This window comes from Odocoileus virginianus, chromosome 9, assembly GCF_023699985.2.
Source record: "Odocoileus virginianus isolate 20LAN1187 ecotype Illinois chromosome 9, Ovbor_1.2, whole genome shotgun sequence".
Taxonomy (NCBI): domain Eukaryota; kingdom Metazoa; phylum Chordata; class Mammalia; order Artiodactyla; family Cervidae; genus Odocoileus; species Odocoileus virginianus.
In genome coordinates this window covers 10,595,466-10,614,185 of record NC_069682.1, presented here as the reverse complement: position 1 = coordinate 10,614,185, position 18,720 = coordinate 10,595,466, and the positions used below count along the sequence as shown (strand labels likewise).

Here is an 18,720-nt window from a genome sequence, read left to right as displayed (position 1 = left end):
TCGAAGGCGAGGTTTATTCCTCCCCATTTCCATATCTGTGGAGGCTTTCTTGCTACAATATCAACTTACTCTTTTGCTATTTGTCTTACCTTCTGCTGCTCTTTAAAGGTTATTCCTCTCTAGCAGTGTTTTCTAATAAAATCTCACGGTTTCCATGAAGATGTCGAGTTGTAAGCTCACGGGAACTCAGAGTTGATGTGAAGGCACGTTCACGTATTCGTGCCCAATGCCGTGTGCACGTGTGTTTTGTGTGATACTCTGATCTGTTCTCCCCAAGGCAGATCTACCTCTCGACCTGTGATGATGTGGGCAAATACCCTCCTTCACCTGGTTCAGGCCCTGAATTATGGTAATGATGGTGCAGCTTACCTGTATTTAGTTAGTACTTTGCACTTTCTACAGTGTTTCATTCAGCCCTCATAAACTACAACATGTTGTCACACTTGAGAAAGGGCCTCACATTTTGAGCGGGGCTGAAGTTGCCCCTCTTCCTACCTTAACCCTGACGCCCTGCAACGCTCTTGTTTGGTCTGAGATGCGGCTCCGTTGACGGGTTGGATCTGTGTTTGTCACACAGGTTACTCTGGCCAGGACTTCGACTGGGCGGACTATCACAAACAGCATGGGACAGAGGAGGCACCTCCCTTCTGCTTCAGAAACGTAAGACACCTGCTTCTTGCAGCTCGTTTTCTCGTGTGTGTTCCCCACCTTGAGTTGCACGTGCTGTGTAAGTTGCTTCCTGTTTACTGACCTTGCTGGGCTCAGGGTGCCACCCTGCACCAGGAGCCTAAACTTCATGTTGGTCTTGACAAGTCCTTTCTGCTCTTGTATCAGTTGGGGCGATGATGGCGGACTGGAGACGAAACATGTCTTAAGTTTCTCTCTCCCCGGTGGATGGTACAGGTTATTTCTGATCAGCAGGTGGTTCTCCTCCTTGTGCTGAGCCTTGGGCTGGGCTTGTACTTGGCTTGGTCATCTGAATCTAGAGAGCAGACAGGAGAGGGAGAGCCGGGAGAGGAGAACCTTGGTTCTAGACACTGAGTTTGATACCGACGCACATCATATATTACTTCTGTCACCTTGCACTGTTGAGAACCAGTCACTCGGTGGCATGATGCCATGGGTGGGAAGTATGCCCTGGTCAGGTGACTGCCCCCCCACCTCGAGCCTGGACGCTGGCAGGAGGAGGACAGATTTTGGTGGACAGCCAGCCACCAGGGCCCCTATTAACTGTGTACCTGGGCCACATAGGGCTTCCCTGGTGCCTCAGTGGTAAAGCATCTGTTTGCCAATGCAGGAGATGCGGCTTCAATCCCTAAGTTGGGATGATCCCCTGGAGGAGGAACTGGCAACCCATTCCAGTATTCCTGCCTGGGAAATCCCATGGACAGAGGAGCCTGGCAGACAATAGTCCATGGGGTTGCAAAGGAGTCAGCCACAACTGAGCACCTAACCACCAACAACAGAGTGTGGCCTGTGGGATCTTAGTTCCCAGCCCAGGAATCAAACCTGTGCCCCCTGCATTGAAAGTGTGGAGTCTTAACCAGTGGACTGCCAGGGAAGTCCATGGAGTATAATATCGATAAGTTCATGGAATGGGAGACTCTCTGCTCCTGAGAAATAATGTTAAATTATGTTCCTAAATTTTTTTATTAAAGTAATAAGATACTAAATCCAACACTTTCCTGCTGTGCTTACTTTAAGCTACCCATTCAAATAGCTTTTTGGCACAGTGACACATGAAATAACTGTGTGTGTGTTCAAACATGTGTGTACTTGCTTAGTTATAGGAGTTTGTTGTACAAAATAGTTTATAAACTATTCATTGAAACATAGGAACCGAAAAGGGATGTGAATCATCTCCATCTTGAGAATGAGGCACAAAGGTATAGCCTTGTATATTGCACATGGATTTAGTTTTGGAAGTTCATTTGTTATGCAGAGAATGAAGACTTGGCCCTCCCGCCAGGGACTGTGCCTACTGCAGAGTGTCGCGCTCCCACACCGAAGCCGTGTCTTCCAGCACGTGCTCCCAGAGCTGCTGATTCATTGCTGCCTCAGGATAATTTATCCTCCAGGGACTCGGTTGGCAGCCCTTTCTGTTGGGAAGAGCTGGCTTAATAGAGAGAAGCTCAATACTGAGCATAAATCAGAATCAGATTTGGGGAAATTAAGTAGGTTGATGACGAGGTCAGCTTGTGCTCGTAAATACAGAAACACATCTGTGGCAGGGCTGGAAATCAGGGCTCCGCACGTGATCCGGTGAACTCCTACTGGGAGACATTGCCTTTCACGGCATTGACAGAGCTGTACGGTGAGGGTGTGTGTGTGTGTGGTGGGGGTATGGAGACAGCTGCGTGTGTGTGTGTGTGTGTGTCTGTGTGTGTCTGTGTGTATGTTGGGGGGCATGGAGACAGCGTGCAACCAGCCAGCAGAGAACAGCAGCTGGTCAGCTCTGAAGGCGTGTTAAGTCCACTGGAGTCTAACTGGACTCTGTGCTGTGTTGATATCACTAGTCATGGAAACTACTGGCCTCACTGCCTTTCATTTAATTCTGGAAACTCTTCATCACATCCTCAGACCCCTCTGAGGCCTTGCTTTCTTCCAGATGGGAGATCGTCCTTCCCCAACTCTAGCCGTGGAAAGAAAACCTTCACATCCCCATCTCGTTCTGGATTTGGCAAGTTATTTCTTCCAGGACAACGTGCTTCCCTCAAGGCATCTTTTTATATGCCTTCTGCTAGCCGTTGTTCAAATGGATCTTTATGGGGAGTTAGGAGCTCTGTCCCCAGGTGGCCTCTGAGCTTTCAGGATTCAGCATACCAAGATGAGATCTGTATTAATGAAAACACTGGCGTTTTAATTAGGAATGCACTTGTTATCAAGATGCCCCTCCCCAATTTTGTATCTGGTTGTCCGTTTATTTAATCGACAGCTTGGATATCTGCCTGGTGGCACATGCGTTGCATTATTGGGACCTTGCTGGATGATGTTAGCAGGCTACAAGTACTCTTAAATGGCATGCTTACTGTGAATTCATTTTTTAATCACACATCTTGTGTGTACTAGAGGAGGGGTAATGCGGAAGTCGGTGCGTGGAAGATGTTGCCCTCGGGATGTTTCAAAACCCGAGGTGGTTCTGAGATGGATCGACATCGCCAAATACTTAGTAGAATAAACTCACAGGTAATAGTTTTGCTATTGGTCCTTTATAAATTACCCTCCTGCAGTGAGCTAAAATGAAAGTAGGTTATACGGTTGTAGCTTTCCCTTATTAAGTAGGATAAAATGCATTTTAACTTACTTAGAGACTTTTCAGGCAGCCTATCAGGTCATGTCATCAATAAGAAGCTCAATACCTAATAGTCATGAACCTGGCAGGATCACTTGCAGAAAAACAGCCAACCTAGACTTTCTTTGATTTTTATTTCTGAAGAAACATAAAGGAAAGGAGCAAATTGGTTTCTTAATACACACATTGGATAATTTAGTTCTGGTAACATAAAGATTTAATTGCATTTTCAACTTAACTTCCATTAAAAAAAAAACATGGAAATACGAATTACCTTGGTTTCCTTCTACGAGTCACATAAAGATGCAGCCTCTCTTACTTACAGGAACCTGTTTATCTCAGTTTATATATTTCAAATTAGATATATTTATATAGTATTGTAACTTCAGATAAAAAAACTTATAAGTAGTGGATAATCTGGGGAAAATTTCATATTTATTTTGAAATATTAGGAGGGAGTGTTGCTTCTAGTATTGGCTGAGTAAGCTCATACTGACTTGATTCCCCTGAAGATAGCAACTATAAATTCTGGACGGAATATCCAAACAGGCACCTGAGAAGCATGGAGAATGAACATAAGCAGGCAGATTCTGGAGGGAAACAGCTGCCTGGAAGAAAGGTGCACAGGAGTGGTCATCCCTTTTTTTTTTTTTTTTTACAGACTTTTGCATTTATCTTATGGCCCTGCAATCCTTCTTTCCCTAGAAAAATGAGAACTTAGTGTTAGGGGCTGAATTTTGTCCCCCCAGAATTCATGTGTTACATTCCTAATTCTCAGCAGCTCAAAATGTTGACTACTTGGAGTTAGAGTGTTTAGGGGAGTAACTAGGTATAGTGGGGTCCTGTGGATGGGCCTGTATCCACCATGACATGTCCCCATAAGACAAGGAGATCAGGACACAGACCCCGTACATGGCAGAGAGGCCGTGTGAAGACGGCAAAGATGGCCATCTTCAAGCCAAGGGAGAGGCCTCAGAAGAAATTCACCTTGCTGACGACTTAATCTTGGATTTCTAGCTTCTAGAACCACGAGTCAACATTTCTGTTGTTTGAGTTTGCCAGCCTGTGGTATTTGCTCTGGCAGCCTGAGCATATTAGTGAACTTACGTTCACACAAAAACTTGTCCTTGAGTGTCCATTGTGGCTTTGTTCACAACTGGCAAAGCCTCGAAACCGCTCAGCTGCCCTCCAGCTGATAGATGGAGAGATAAATTGAGGTTCTTCTGTAGATACCAGTCAGCACGAAGTAGAATGAGGTGCCAGTCCTGTGGCAGCATGACTGACTTTCAGATAACACTTTGCTAAGTGAAAAAGGCCAGACTCGCAAGGCCCCCTAGAATAATAGTCTACTTAAATGGTGTTAGAGGAAGAGTGGAATTACAGCAACAGAAGATAGATCCAGTGGTCCAGGAGTTGGGGGTCCTGGAGGGATTGATCACCAGAGTCTTAGTGCCAGGCCTCTTTGCAGGTGACGGCCGTGTTCTGTGTCTTGACTGTGATTATGGCTGCATGATTGCATGCATTCATCTGACAGTCCTGCCTTCCTAGGACATCACACTGAAAAGAATGAATTTCCCTCTATGTACATTTTTAAAAGTGAATTTCAAAAGTAAATAAAAATAAGCAAAAGGATCAAAGGGAAAATAAGGACCATTTCAGATACAAAGAAACTGAGAAGTCAACACCAGCAGACCTGCAGTTAAAACAACAAAACAAACACGCTGGAGGACAGACATCAGGCTGAAGGAGGTGATGCCAGGTGGAGATTGCGGTCTCCTTTCACCCTGAAATGTACCCGGTGTGGTGTGAGTGAGGAGCACGGGGAAGAGGAGAAGTGATTGGTGTCACAGTAATTCTGGGGTCAGAAAGATGCACACAGAACTGGGAAATGAGAATGGACTCATCCTCTCACTCATTCGGGTATTATTGGGCACCTGCTGTGTGCCAAGCAGAGTTCTCTTTTCTGGGACACAGATGAAGAATGTGTGGTCCTTTCCTCATAGGTGATGGGGAAATCAGCGTGTGAACTCGCCTATCTTAGTATGATCTGTGCACTTGTATGCGTGTGCACATGTGTGTGTGTGCATGGGTGCATGTCTGTTCATTTCTGCTGTGCCAGCTGGCTCCACTGTCTCTGAGCGTTTTCTCATTGTGGCATCTGCTGGCTCAGTGTCCATTCTCTTTCTCTTCCAGACATCGTTCAGTCGGGGGTTCACAAAGAACATGAAGCTTGAAGCCGTGAACCCCAGGAACCCGGGAGAGCTCTGTGTGGCCTCCGTCATAGCTGTGAAGGGGAGGCTGATGTGGCTTCACCTGGAAGGTACTCACAGTTCCTGATCGTTCTGCATTCGGGGTCCACCGGGAATGGGCAGGGAGCCAACAGCTTCAGCACCGCAGTATGCCCGCTTTGCTTTCCTCTCGTTTCAGCGGTCCTAAATTATTCAGCGTTCTTAAATAAGTGAAACTAATCAAATATAAATTTGTTCAGAGGCTCTCATCTTGACTAATGGTTTCATGAAATGAGATGCTGGTGCGAAATTATGTTTGGAACACAGTGGTCTTTTTACATCTCTGATTATACAAGCTAATGTCACAATTAAATTAATATGAGTCACTAAAACTGGTATTTGAGGTCTTGGTTGTTAACAGGATAAAATTATATATTTGCATTTTAATGTGAATCATACCCTTTACTTTGGTTTCTTTCACAGATGTTTAGTTTTTCCTTAAAATAGTAACTGGACTTGACTATCTCCCCAAATATATAATAAACAATGTAGACCTGTTTGTTTAGTGATGTTTAAACCAGCGGTCCCCAGTCTTTTTGGCACAAGGGACCGGTTTCATGGAAGACCATTTTTCCATGGACTTGGGGAGTGGTGGTTGCAGGATGATTCAAGTGCATTACATTTATTGTGCACTTTATTTCTGTTACTATATTGGCTTTACTGCAGATCATCCCAGAGGTTGGGGGCCCCTGGTTTAAACCGTTCTTCATCGCTTCATTTTATTTCTAATCGTCCAGATAATTCACAGAACAATGCACTTCATAAGCAGAAGTTTGATTAGCTTGTGGACTTAAAAGACTATATTTTTCAGATGTTATATTTTCAATGAGAAGGAATTAAAATGCATTTGATCATTAAGGTTTTGTCATCTTCCTGTGATTTAAAATTCTTTGGGTCTTTTGTTTGTTTTTCAGTTTCATAGCTCTTGGTAGTTATTTCAGATGTATATGGGAAAAGAACAATGTGTTAGAGATGAGTCGTACAATCATGTTAGCTTTCCTAGTTTAGATTTTAAATTTTATGACCTGGTCAAGCACCATAGGCCTAGAAAGTTTGGAAGGTTACAGAATTGGTGCCAGTATCTTTATCCTCTTTCCTCATTAAACAAGTCTTAAAAAAGCACTGTGTTCTTTGATAGGTCTACCATCTAATATATATGATAGTCCAAGAGATTGGAAGGGGCAGAGAACAGTGATTCTAGCTGAAAATCCTAATTCCCAGAAAATAGTTTAAAACATAACCATGGTTTGGGATTTCAAAATCAATCTAAAATAAAAGGAAATTCTGAAAAAAGTGGTTGCTTAATAGATTTACACTTCTACCAGAATTTTGAGTAGAATGGCCTCTAGTTGGAATTAGCCAAAATGTGGACACAGGTGTCATGGTGATATTTCTGCAGTTACTGAAGTAGGATGTAAACTTATTTTCATTACTGCCTGTAAAGTTGAATCAACAGCTGTTGGAAAAACAAGATCCTTTCAGTGATTTTTGAATCCCTAGAGCTTGTTACCTAACACCATACTAAGTCTAATACTATGAGAGATTAGAGTCTTGTTTGTGCAATTAATTTGAAAAGAAAAAAAAGTGGTCAAGTTCAAAGTCCATGTTTCCTCATCATTATTTAGCACATTATGGTTAGAATTTTTTGGCAGTCATAGTTGATTTAGCAGTTTGTACTTCCAGAGTGCTTTACATCTAACAGACAGCAGTTAAGAGTGTCCTGATTTTTATAGATGGAGAAACTAGCTGAGGCATTAAGATGTGCCTGTGGTTTGGTTTCATCCCTCTTAACATCTTTATTGCTTAATTCAACAGACCCTACAACTTCCCAATTCTTAAAAAGAATGATGAACAGCATCTAGTGTGTGTTTAACATTTTGACAGTCTTTCCTCATTATTGATCTTTTTCTTTGGATATCCACTTCTGGTTTTATAGCAAAGAAATGTAAATCAGCTCATGGCAGCTCTTGTTCTTACTCTCCTGAGTGCTTTCATCGAGATTAATGAAAATTAGTTAGCGTTAGGAAGCAGGTCAGAAAATTGATTGTCCATTTTTCCAGACCTTATATATTACCCCCAAAAAAAAATCTGTTGAATATTGTTTACCTGGCGTTATTGGTCAAAATTACACATTTGCCTCATCAATTCAAGTTAAAATTCATTCGGTCTCCTGATCTTTCTTGAATTTTGGGGTTTTTTTATTTTTTGGTTTTGTTTTGATTTTTTATCCCTTTCTGGATATTGACCTTTGAAAAGTGACAGCAATCTTAATAGCACTTTATTTCTCATTATCTCAGATTTTTCTCTATATATTTTCTTTCCTCAGTCCTGGAGACAAAATATTAGAGATTCACTCTTCTCACTTTAGGGCAGTTAAATTACTGTTATGATCATGGTGATTCTTATTATAGACAGTTTATGTGACAGTTTATTATGGACTTCATACCAAATTATTATTTTTATGTATTAAATTGATATGAAATATTTTCAACATGTAGCTAATTGACTAAGTTTAGGTAATTAAAATGATCATTTAAATTCAGTGTTTGACTTCCCTTAAAGTCAGGTAATTCTTTAAGTGTCTCTAGGAGCTAATGTTGAAGAGGAGCAGAAGAATCAAATGTATGAGACTAGTGTAATATTATTTGGGGATCATATTTGGGAAGAATGTCAAGTTTTCAAAAACTGCTAATGGTGAACCAGGGCAGTTGGTGATGATGGGGCTTTGAGTTTGGGAGAGGATGTTGTAACGCTTTCTCTTATGTTAATATCTGCTCTCGGTTAGCATCTCTGTGATTATCGGCATTTATTCATGTTTGGGGCTTCCCTGGTGGCTCAGTGGTAAAGAATCCACCCACCAGTGCAGGAGACTCAGGTTCCATTCCTGGGTCGGGAAGATCCCCTGGAGGAGAAAGTGGCAATCCACTCCAGTAGTCTTGCCTGCAAAATTCCATGGGCGGGCTGCAGTCCATGGGGTCGCAAAAGAGTGGAACACAACTTGGCGACTAAACAACAACAGCGATTCGTGTTCTATGCATTTACATTCGGTTATAATGTCTCTCGTGTCATAGCCCACACACTAGCTCACAAGCTGTTACATCTGCATCTCACAATCCAAGTCACGTTGTATTTATTGGCCATCATTTTCTCATGGGACATGTAGGGTGTGGGTGTTCTCAGAGTGCATTACTTTTCTGGAAGAAGGTTGACACCTTTGGATTGCCTTTCTTGGTCTTTCTTATTCCCATTATTACACTGTTTTCCTCCCGTTTCGAAGAGGTGTGGTATTCCACGTATTTTTGGTTTTCGGGTGAATGTTAGGTGTTTCAGCCTTTTAGCTTAGGTAGAAAATACCTTTTATGTTACAAAAGTACCATGACCTGCAGGCTTCATTTCCACTGAGTTATTTAGCTGTTTCATTGTTGCCACTACAGGAATTTTTGTGGAGAGCTTTAGAACATGAGCCCAAAACCTGCTTTGAAATTGGGAGCCCTGTTAGAAGTGAAAGAATATTCTGGGTTAGCATTTTTGCACTTTGAACATGGGGAGGCAATGGTGGCCCACCCAGTGTTTGCCACCTAGGGGTCTCCCTTCAGGTTTGTTAAAAAAGAGAACAAAAAGACACAGAGATGACCCAGAGGTCATCAGGTCTGTGGAAAAGTACCAGATTGCTTAATTCGAACCATCAACTTAGGTTATTACAAGCATCTCACAGTCTTTTCTTTTTGCTGCCCTCTGAAACAAAATCTGGAGAGAGTAAAACTTTTCCACAGTCCATACTAGCAAAACATACTGTATAAATTTCAGCCTCAGTCTGCTTTGTGTATCACTTTGGATGGGAGCTTTTTGAAAAGCTGCATCCTTTACCATGAACCTCACATCCTCGCTGACCAGCGCTGAACACGCGGGGCCTGGCCCGGACGTGGTGCCTGATTCCACAGATGACGTCCAATGCAAGCAAAACCTGTCTTTGCCAATTTCCACAGAGCACAATACTTGTATGAGAGTTCACACGCACTTTGCTTGCTAAAGTCTTGTAGAATGGATACAAGGAATAAATAAAAGCTGTGTCCCTGAGCGAGAAAGTGATTTAAGATATGAGCAACCCTTAAGAACTGCTTTTTGCTAATCGAGTGTTGAGATAGTGAGATATTTTCTACTCATCAGCTGAAATTAAAAATCTCCTTGGTTGGTTTTTGCTGTGTGCCTGGCTCATTTCTGGTAAACCGCCTTCCATATCATAATCCGCCAGCATCCTAGGCAAGTGCCAGTTCCCGGGGCTGCTCCGCACCCACCCCTTCTGACCCTGGGAGCAGGGTCTGGGAATCTGCATTTCAAATCACCCTCCCAGATGATTCCCTTGCATGGGGAGGAATTTGTCAGGGCCTCTCGGACCTCAAATGTGCCAAGAAACTCGGGCAAGGTTAACCTCTTCTGTCTAGGAGAAGAGGTGAAGAAAACTGCCCTTTAAACCCTTCTGTATTATGATCAAGTCAGGTGGTTGATAAGCATTTTGCAGAGACTTGCAAAAATGAGACAAGGGAAAGTGCAAATGTGAAAGTAATTATGTTTCCCACCAGGGTGGGTGGATTTTAAATCTTTGAAAAGGGTTATGGGCTGCTGGAGCCATTTTGGGGAGAGGCTGCTTTAGCAGATGGGTGGGTGTGTATATGTGTGTGTGTATAGATAAATGCATATATACGTATATATATATGTGTGGGTGTGTATATATATGTATGTATATAAGGGTGTGTATATATATGTATATGAGTGTATATTTAAGTATATATATTGGTGTGTATGTATAGGTATGTGTGTATACATATCAGTTTAGTTTAGTCCCTCAGTCATGTCCGACTCTTTGTGACGCCATGGACTGGAGCTTGCCAGGCTTCCCTGTCCCAACTCCCGGAGCTTGCTCAAACTCAAGTCCGTCACGTCAATGATGCTATCCAACCACCTTATGCTCTGTCATCCCCTTTTCCTCCTGCCCTCAGTCTTTCCCAGCATCAGGGTCTTTCCCAGTGAGACACTTCTTCACATCAGGTGACTAAAGTATTGGCGTTTCAGCTTTAGCATCAGTCCTTCCAATGAATACTCAGGATTGATTTCCTTTAGGATTAACTAGTTTGATCTCCTTGCAGTCCAAGAGAATCTCAAGAGTCTTCTCCAACACCACATTCAAAGCATCAATTCTTTGACATTCAGCGTTCTTTATAGTCCAACTCTCACATCCATACAGGACTACTGGAAAAACTATAGCTTTGACTACATGGACCTTTGTTGGCAAAGTAACATCTCTGCTTTTTAATATGCTGTCTAGGTTGATCATAGCTTTTCTTCCAAGGAGCAAGTGTCCTTTAATTTCATGGTTGCAGTCACTGTCTACAGTGATTTTGAAGCCCAAGAAAATAAAGTCTGTCACTGTTTCTGTTGTTTCCCCATCTATTTGCCATGAAGTGATGGGACCGGTTGCCATGATCTTTGTTTTTTGAATGTTGAGTTTTAAGCCAGCTTTTTCACTCTCCTCTTTCACCTTCATCAAGAGGATCTTAAGTTCTTTACTTTCTGCCATTAGGGTGGTGTCCTCTGCATATCTGAGGTTATTGATATTTCTCCTGATAGTCTTGATTCCAGCTTGTGATTCCAGCTTGTGCTTCATCCAGCCCAGCATTTCGCCTGATGTACTCTGCATATAAGTTAAATAAGCAGGGTGACAATATACAGCCTTGACATATTCGTTTCCTGATTTGGAACCAGTCTGTTGTTCCATGTCCAGTTCTAACTGTTGCTTCCTGACCTGCATACAGATTTCTCAGAAGGCAGGTAAGGTGGCCTGGTATTCCCATCTTTTTAAGAATTTTCCACAGTTTGTTGTGATCCACACAGTCAAATGCTTTGGCATAATCAATAAAGCAGAAGTAGATGTTTTTCTGGAACTCTCTTGCTTTTTCTCCGATCCAGCGGATGTTGGCAGTTTAATCTCTAGTTCCTCAGCCTTTTCTAAATCCAGCTTGAACATCTGGAAGTTCATGGTTCATGTACTGTTGAAGTCTGGCTTGGAGAATGTTGAGCATTACTTTGCTTGCGTGTGAGATGAGTGCAAGTGTGTGGTAGTTTGAACATTCTTTGACATTGCCCTTCTTTGGGATTGGAATGAAAACTGACCTTTTCCAGTCCTGTGACCACTGCTGAGTTTTCCGTATTTGGTAGCATATTGAGTGCAACACTTTCACAGCATCATCTTTCAGGATTTGAAATTTCTCAACTGGAGTTCCATCACCTCCACTAAGCTTTGTTCGTACTGATGCTTCCTGAGGCCCACTTGACTTTGCATTTCAGGATGTCTGGCTCTAGGTGAGTGATCACACCATTGTGGTTATCTGGGTCATGAAGATCTTTTCTGTATAGTTTTTCTGTGTATTCTTGCCACCTCTTCATAATATCTTCTGCTTCTGTTAGGTCCATACCATTTCTGTCCTTTATCAAACCCATCTTTGCATGAAATTGGTCCCTTGGTATGTCTAATTTCCTTGAAGAGATATCTAGTCTTTCCCATTGTATTGTTTTCCTCTATTTCTTTGCTTTAAGCACTGAGGAAGGCTTTCTTATCTCTCCTTGCTATTCTTTGAAACTCTGCATTCAAATGGGTATATCTTTCCTTTTCTCTTTTACCTTTAGCTTCTCTTCTTTCCTCAGCTATTTGTAAGGCCTCCTCAGACAACCATTTTGCCTTTTTTCATCTTTTTCTTGGGGATGGTCTTGATCCCTGCCTCCTGTACAGTGTCACAAACCTCTGTCCATAGTTCTTCAGGCATTCTGTCTATCAGATCTAATCCCTTGAATCTATTTGTCACTTCCACTGTATAATTGTAAGGGATTTGATTTAGGTCATACCTGAATGGTCTAGTGGTTTTCCCTACTTTCTTCAATTTAAGTCTGAATTTGGCAATGAGGAGTTTATGATCTGAGCCACAGTCAGCTCCTGGTCTTGTTTTTGCTGACTGTATAGAGCTTCTCTTTATCTGTGGCTGCAAAGAATATAAGCAATCTGGTTTTGGTATTGACCATTTGGTGATGTTCATGTTTAAGAGTCTGCTCCTGTGTTGTTGGAAGAGGGTGTTTGGTATGACCAGTGCATTCTCTTGGCTGAACTCTGTTAGCCTTTACCTGCTTTATTCTGTACTCCAAGGCCAAATTTGCCTGTTACTTCAGGTATCTCTTGACCTCCTACTTTTGCATTCTAGTCCCCTGTGAAAAGGACATCATTTTTTGGTTGTTAGTTCCAGAAGGTCTTGTAGGTCTTCATATGTATATATATATATATATATGGGTATTTATATATATGTATGTGTATATATAGGTGTTTATATATATGTGTGTGTATATATATATATATGGTGTTTAAATATATGTATATGTATGTACAGGTGTGTATATATGCATGTATATTATGGGTGTATATATATATGGTGTGTATATATGTATGTGTATATATATATATGGGTGTGTATATATATATGGATGTATATATATATGGTGTTTAAATATATGTATGTTTATGTATGGGTGTGTATATACATGTTTATTATGGGTGTGTATATATGTATATATATATGGGTGTGTGTGTATATATATATATATGGTGTGTATGTATGTATGAGTATATATGGGTGTGTGTATATATATATATGGTGTGTATATATGTGTATATATGGGTGTGTGTGTATATATATATGGTGTGTATATATGTATGAGTATATATGGGTGTGTATATATATATATATATGGGTGTGTATATATGTATGAGTATATATGGGTGTGTATATATGTATGAGTATATATGGGTGTGTATATATATGTATAAGACTTCCCCAGTGGCTCAGTGGTAAAGAATCTGCCTGTAATGCAGGAGACAAAGGAGTCATATGTTCGATCCCTGGGTCGGGAAGATCCCCTGGAGGAGGAAATGGCAACCCACTCCAGTGTTCTTGCCTGGAAAATCCTATGGACAGAGGAGCCTGGTGGTCTACAGTCCCTGGGGTTGCAGAGAGTCAGACATGACTGAGCATGCAGGTCCACACAATATATATGTGTGTGTGTGTGTGTGTGTGTATTTATATAGGGTGTGTATATATATATAATGTGTTTGTATATATATGGGTGTGTGTGTGTATATATGTATATATATGGGGGTGTGTGTATATGTATACATATATAGATGTGTATATATGTGTATGTATATATAGGTGTGTATATGTATATATATATGGGGTATATATATGTGTGTGTATATGTATGTGTAGATGATGTATATATATGTATGTGCATATAGGTGTGTGTATATATGTATGTGTATAGATGGGTGTTTGTATATATGTACATATGTGTATATATATGGGTGTGTATGTATATAGGTTTGTGTGTATATATATATGGGTGGGTATATGTGTGTATGTATATATAGGTGTGTGTATATATATGTATGGGTGTATATATGTATATACATGAGTGTATATATATGGGTATATAATATGTCTATACGTGAGTGTATATATATGAGTATATAATATGTCTATACGTGAGTGTATATATATGGGTATATAATATGTATATACGTGAGTGTATATATATGGGTATATATGTATATACATGAGTGTATATATATGGGTATATATATATGTATATACATGGGGTGTGTGTGTGTGTGTATGGGACAGGACCTATATTCTTGCACAGCTAAGGAAAGTGGCCCAAGAGGCAGGGCTGCTGTCTGTGAACAGGCTTGTGACCGCCAGTCAGCTACACAGATTCTGGGTGGTCAGCAACAGCCCTGGCTCTGGTTTTCTTAAGCAAGATGGGAATGTTGGGGGAAGAATTTGATGGGAGGCTGAGGAGGGAGATCTGCTCCCTAGAAGGCTTTGCAGTCGGAACCAAAGGCGAGTTTGGGTTTTCAAGCTGCTGTTGGGCTTGGTGTGACTTTTGACTGATGTGTTCTCCTCATGAACCTCCCTTGAATTCCTTCCTAGGCTCCGGAGTGAGATTGCTTGGGTGTGAGCCCTAGACCCCCTCTTACCAGCCATTTGGCCTTGCCCTGACCCTCTGTTGTTGTTGTCCAGTCACTCAGCCATGTCCAGCTCTTTGTGACCCCATGGACTGCAGCTCGCCAGGCCTCCTGGCCCTCTCTGTCTGTCCGAGTTTGCCCAGGTTCATGTTCACTGAGTTGGTGATGCCATCCAACCTCCTCATCCTCTGCTGCTCTCTCCTGCCCTCAGTCTGTCTCAGCATCAGGGTCATGGCCAGTAAGTTGGCTGTTTGCATCAGGTGTGAATATTGGAGCTTCAGCTTCGTTTACTCATCTGTAAAATGGGAGTGAAAACCATCTGATCTCTTAGGGTCGAAAGGATAAAACTCTTTGAAAAGTACCTGCATGAGAGTGAGTGTCCTCAGAGTTCACCATCCATGGACCTCTCCCTCCACTTACACATTTAATCCCATTTCTGTTGTTTTCTTTCTGATGGTTTCCTATCCTGTGTCACTCTTATCAGCTAGTTTTGCTGTGTCTTGATTCCTTAGGAATTTAGCTCCAGGGCTGAAATGAGTGAGGGCCTCTCTGAGATCTTGCTCTGTGGGCCAGCGTCTGCACATGGACAGTGTGGAGTGGATGGAGGGCAGGGTTTCCTGGACCCAGGTCCTGCTTTTCTGTCTTCCAGTGCTTTACCTTCTCATTGCACACTTCAGCCCATCTGACTGTTAGTGTCAACACTAGACGAGGTTAAGGGCTTCCCAGGTGACACAGTGGTCAGGAAGCCGCCTCCAGTGGGCAGGGATCCGTCCCCTGCAGAAGGAAATGACAATCCACTCAGGTATTTCTTGCCCGGGAGATCCCATGGACAGAGGAGTGGTGGGCCAGTGGTTAAGGATCCACCCTCCATTGCAGGGGATGTGGGTTGATCTCTGATCCCAGAAGACCCCACGTGCCTTTTGTCGGGCAGTTAAGTGTGTGTCCCACAACTACAGAAGCCCAGGAACCGGGACTGGAGAGTAGACGCCCCTCGCCATGATGAGAGAAAGCCCATGTGTGGCAGTGAAGACCTAGCAGAGCCAAAAATAAGATAAATTAAAAAACTAAAAAGCAAAATGGTTCTTAGGAAAAAAATATATGAATGTTTATATTGTTACACAAGTGTGTATGTTGAAGCACACTAATATGATGTGATGTCTGAACTAGCAGAGCATTTGGGAAGAAGTAATCTATAAAGTTCACTTTATACTCCCTCCTGAAGTACGACTTTGACCTTGAAAATCTGATTTGCACCTAAACACGAATCTAGAAATAATTTGTACGTAGTAGATGAATTCAGCCTGTTAGCAAAATCGCTGAGTAGCTAAGAAATAGGCTCGGTCTGTATTTTTGTGAGCCTGAAGGTGAGGCAGTGCCTGGTATGATGGGAAACAGCTCGGTGACTTTTCATTGGCCCGTCTGCCGAATCCAATGCCCTTCGCAACAAGAAAAGATCAGTTTTGTATTTGAAGCTGGTTGGGGAGTTTCTTTAGCTTTTGTCTGTTGTGGCAGTTTTATTTATTGGATGATTTCTTTAGCAGATTAGCTAAATGTTGGTTGAGTCATTTAATGCAGGGCAGAAATGCTTTCTATTCTTTCAGCTGTGTTGGAACCTAAGCCCTGTAAACCTGCTTGCATTCTTGAAGGTTATATATCTTTCACATTATCGGAGAATTCAGTGAAAATGAAGTTAGGATTGATAACCGTAGTAATGACTTTCTCTGAGAACACATCAGAAGTTCAGTGTGGTGACTGGAGGTGATAACACGTGTATGAGTGTCTGCTGTCAGTATTCCAGGCATTTTGTGTACACCAAAGTTAGGTTTTAGTGCTAAATCTGGTACCTGGGTTTATCAAATAACGTACTCTGGGAGCCAGTGTAGCCGAAATAGTGAGAAGATTTTATGTTTGCTGGTACTGAGCTTCCAGAAGGGGAAGTGCAATTCAGAATTCATCAGATGATGTGTGATTGCCTGGATGTATGATGGAGTTTCTAAGAGTGTTAACTTTTGTTTTGATTCCAAGTGAAGAAACCAAAAGCAAAGCAAGATTAAGTGGTCAGGGCCAGGGAGTCACTCCATTAATAGAGCTCTTTCTTATCTTTTGATTCTTGGTTCAAGAGTGTCGATCCTCAAAGTGTGTTTTTAAAGAACTGTTGATTTGGTGTAGAATTTCCTTTTCTTCACTAGTTTGCAAGGTTCTAAATTTATACTCTCGGCAGCCAGAGTTCCTGGGAACCCCTGCTCATGCTGTATCCAGATTTTTTCTCTCAGAGTCTCTCAGATGCTATGCAGACTTAACAAAAGGCATCATTTTTATTATGATACGAGGGCAGATCCCCACCAAAGAGACACTCCTGCCTAAGTGACTTTGGTGTCATGGCAAGAGTCTGCAGCCTGCAAATTGAGTTCAGAAGAAGTACGTGGTCACAGGATAAAAGAGCATGTCCCCTAGGAAATTGTGCTTTGATGCTCACTGCTTATAACCAGTGTCACTGAACCCTCCCAGTTCCTTTTAACTGGAACATTTAACTTCTGTTGGTTGAAGGTTGACCTTTGCTTGGTGTTGGGTGAAGAATGTCTTGATGCCCCCACCCCACAGGCTGGACTACCTTCCTTAGCTTCAAAGCCATTCTTAGGAAAGAAGGATGCTTGTCCTTCAGTGGAGACAAGGATGCAGTTGTCCCCAATTATCCTTCCTCTTCCTCTCGTTTTCAGGGGAAAGTATCTCTTTTCCAAGCCCCCTTCTTGGGAACCCTGTGAACTTCTGCTACTGTACCTCTCTGGCATTTGTATCTGTCGTAAAATACCATTGGCTTTGGGTTCAACTTTCAGAACAGTGTCTCCCCGCGCCCCCGCTCAGAGCTGTTCTGAGTTCCCCTCCTTCTTCCGTATCTTTGTTGTTAACACCTGTTTTCACCTGTTGTCTCGACTCCCCGCAGGCCTGCAGAGCCCGGCTCCAGAGTTCATCGTGGACGTTGAATCTATGGACATCTTCCCTGTGGGTTGGTGTGAGGCCAACTCCTACCCTCTGACTACACCACACAAGACAGCCTGTGAGTATCGCCCCACTCTGAGCCTAGCTGGGCATATCTGGGACTTAGGTGAATAAATAGGCAGTTTGGTAAAGAGAGTGGAGCCAAACTGTAAAAATCAAAAAATGTTCTGTTTTGCACAGAACACCAGGACTTTTGTCTCATTCATCCTGTAAGCGTCTGCATGAGATGAATGTCTGCAGGCATTTCCCAGCTTGAGAAACCAAGTCACAGTGACAAGGCGGAGATGAGTGTCTGGGATCTTTACTCCCTGTTTGTATGCAATTCATGAGCAAGTTTAAGCTAAATACTATATATTTGTATGATTATATCTGAGAAAGATCTTATTTTCCTAAGGTTTACCCCAAAACCAATCGTAATTGGTTCCAATAATTTACTGACATAGGTGTAAACACTTAACTATTCCTGGCAATGAAGAGATGAGGCCAAAGTGAAAACAATGCCCAATTGTGGATGTGACTGGTAATGAAAGTAAAGTTGGATGCTGTAAGGAACAGTATTGCATAGGAACCTAGAATGTTAGGTCCATGAATCAAGATAAATTAGCAGTGGTCAAACAGCAGATGGCAAGAGTGAACATCGACACTTTATGAATCAGTGAACTAAAATGGACTGGAATGGTCGAATTTAATTCAGATGACCATTATATCTACTACTGGGGGCAAGAATCCCTTAGAAGAACTGGACTAACCCACAGAGTCAACAGAAGAGTCTGATATGCAGTACTTGGGTGCAAGCTGATAAATGCCAGAATGATCTCTGTTTGTTTCCAAGGCAAACCATTCAGTACTGTAGTAATCCAAGTCTGTGCCCCAGCCAGTTATGATGAAGAAGCTGAAGTTCAATGGTTGTATGAACACCTACAAGACCTTCTGGAACTAACAACCAAAAAATGATGTCCTTTTTATCATAGGGGACTGGAGTACAAAAGTAGAAAGTCAAGAGATACCTGAAGTAACAGGCAAATCTGGCCTTGGAGTACAGAATAAAACAGGTCAAAGGCTAACAGAGTTTGGCCAAG

At 42.1% G+C, this 18,720-nt stretch overlaps 1 protein-coding gene across 7 annotated transcripts in view; it reads left to right on the top strand.

The window, feature by feature from the left end:
* The window catches only part of SFMBT2 (Scm like with four mbt domains 2), a 176,798-nt gene that overhangs the window by 123,130 nt on the left and 34,948 nt on the right, over positions 1-18,720 (top strand). For all 7 annotated transcript variants that reach the window (XM_070471944.1, XM_070471946.1, XM_070471947.1 and 4 more), the window contains 3 exons: positions 578-660; positions 5,486-5,612; positions 17,586-17,699. In XM_070471944.1, coding sequence (XP_070328045.1) covers positions 578-660; positions 5,486-5,612; positions 17,586-17,699 — 324 coding nt within the window. The remainder of the gene's footprint in view (positions 1-577; positions 661-5,485; positions 5,613-17,585; positions 17,700-18,720) is intronic.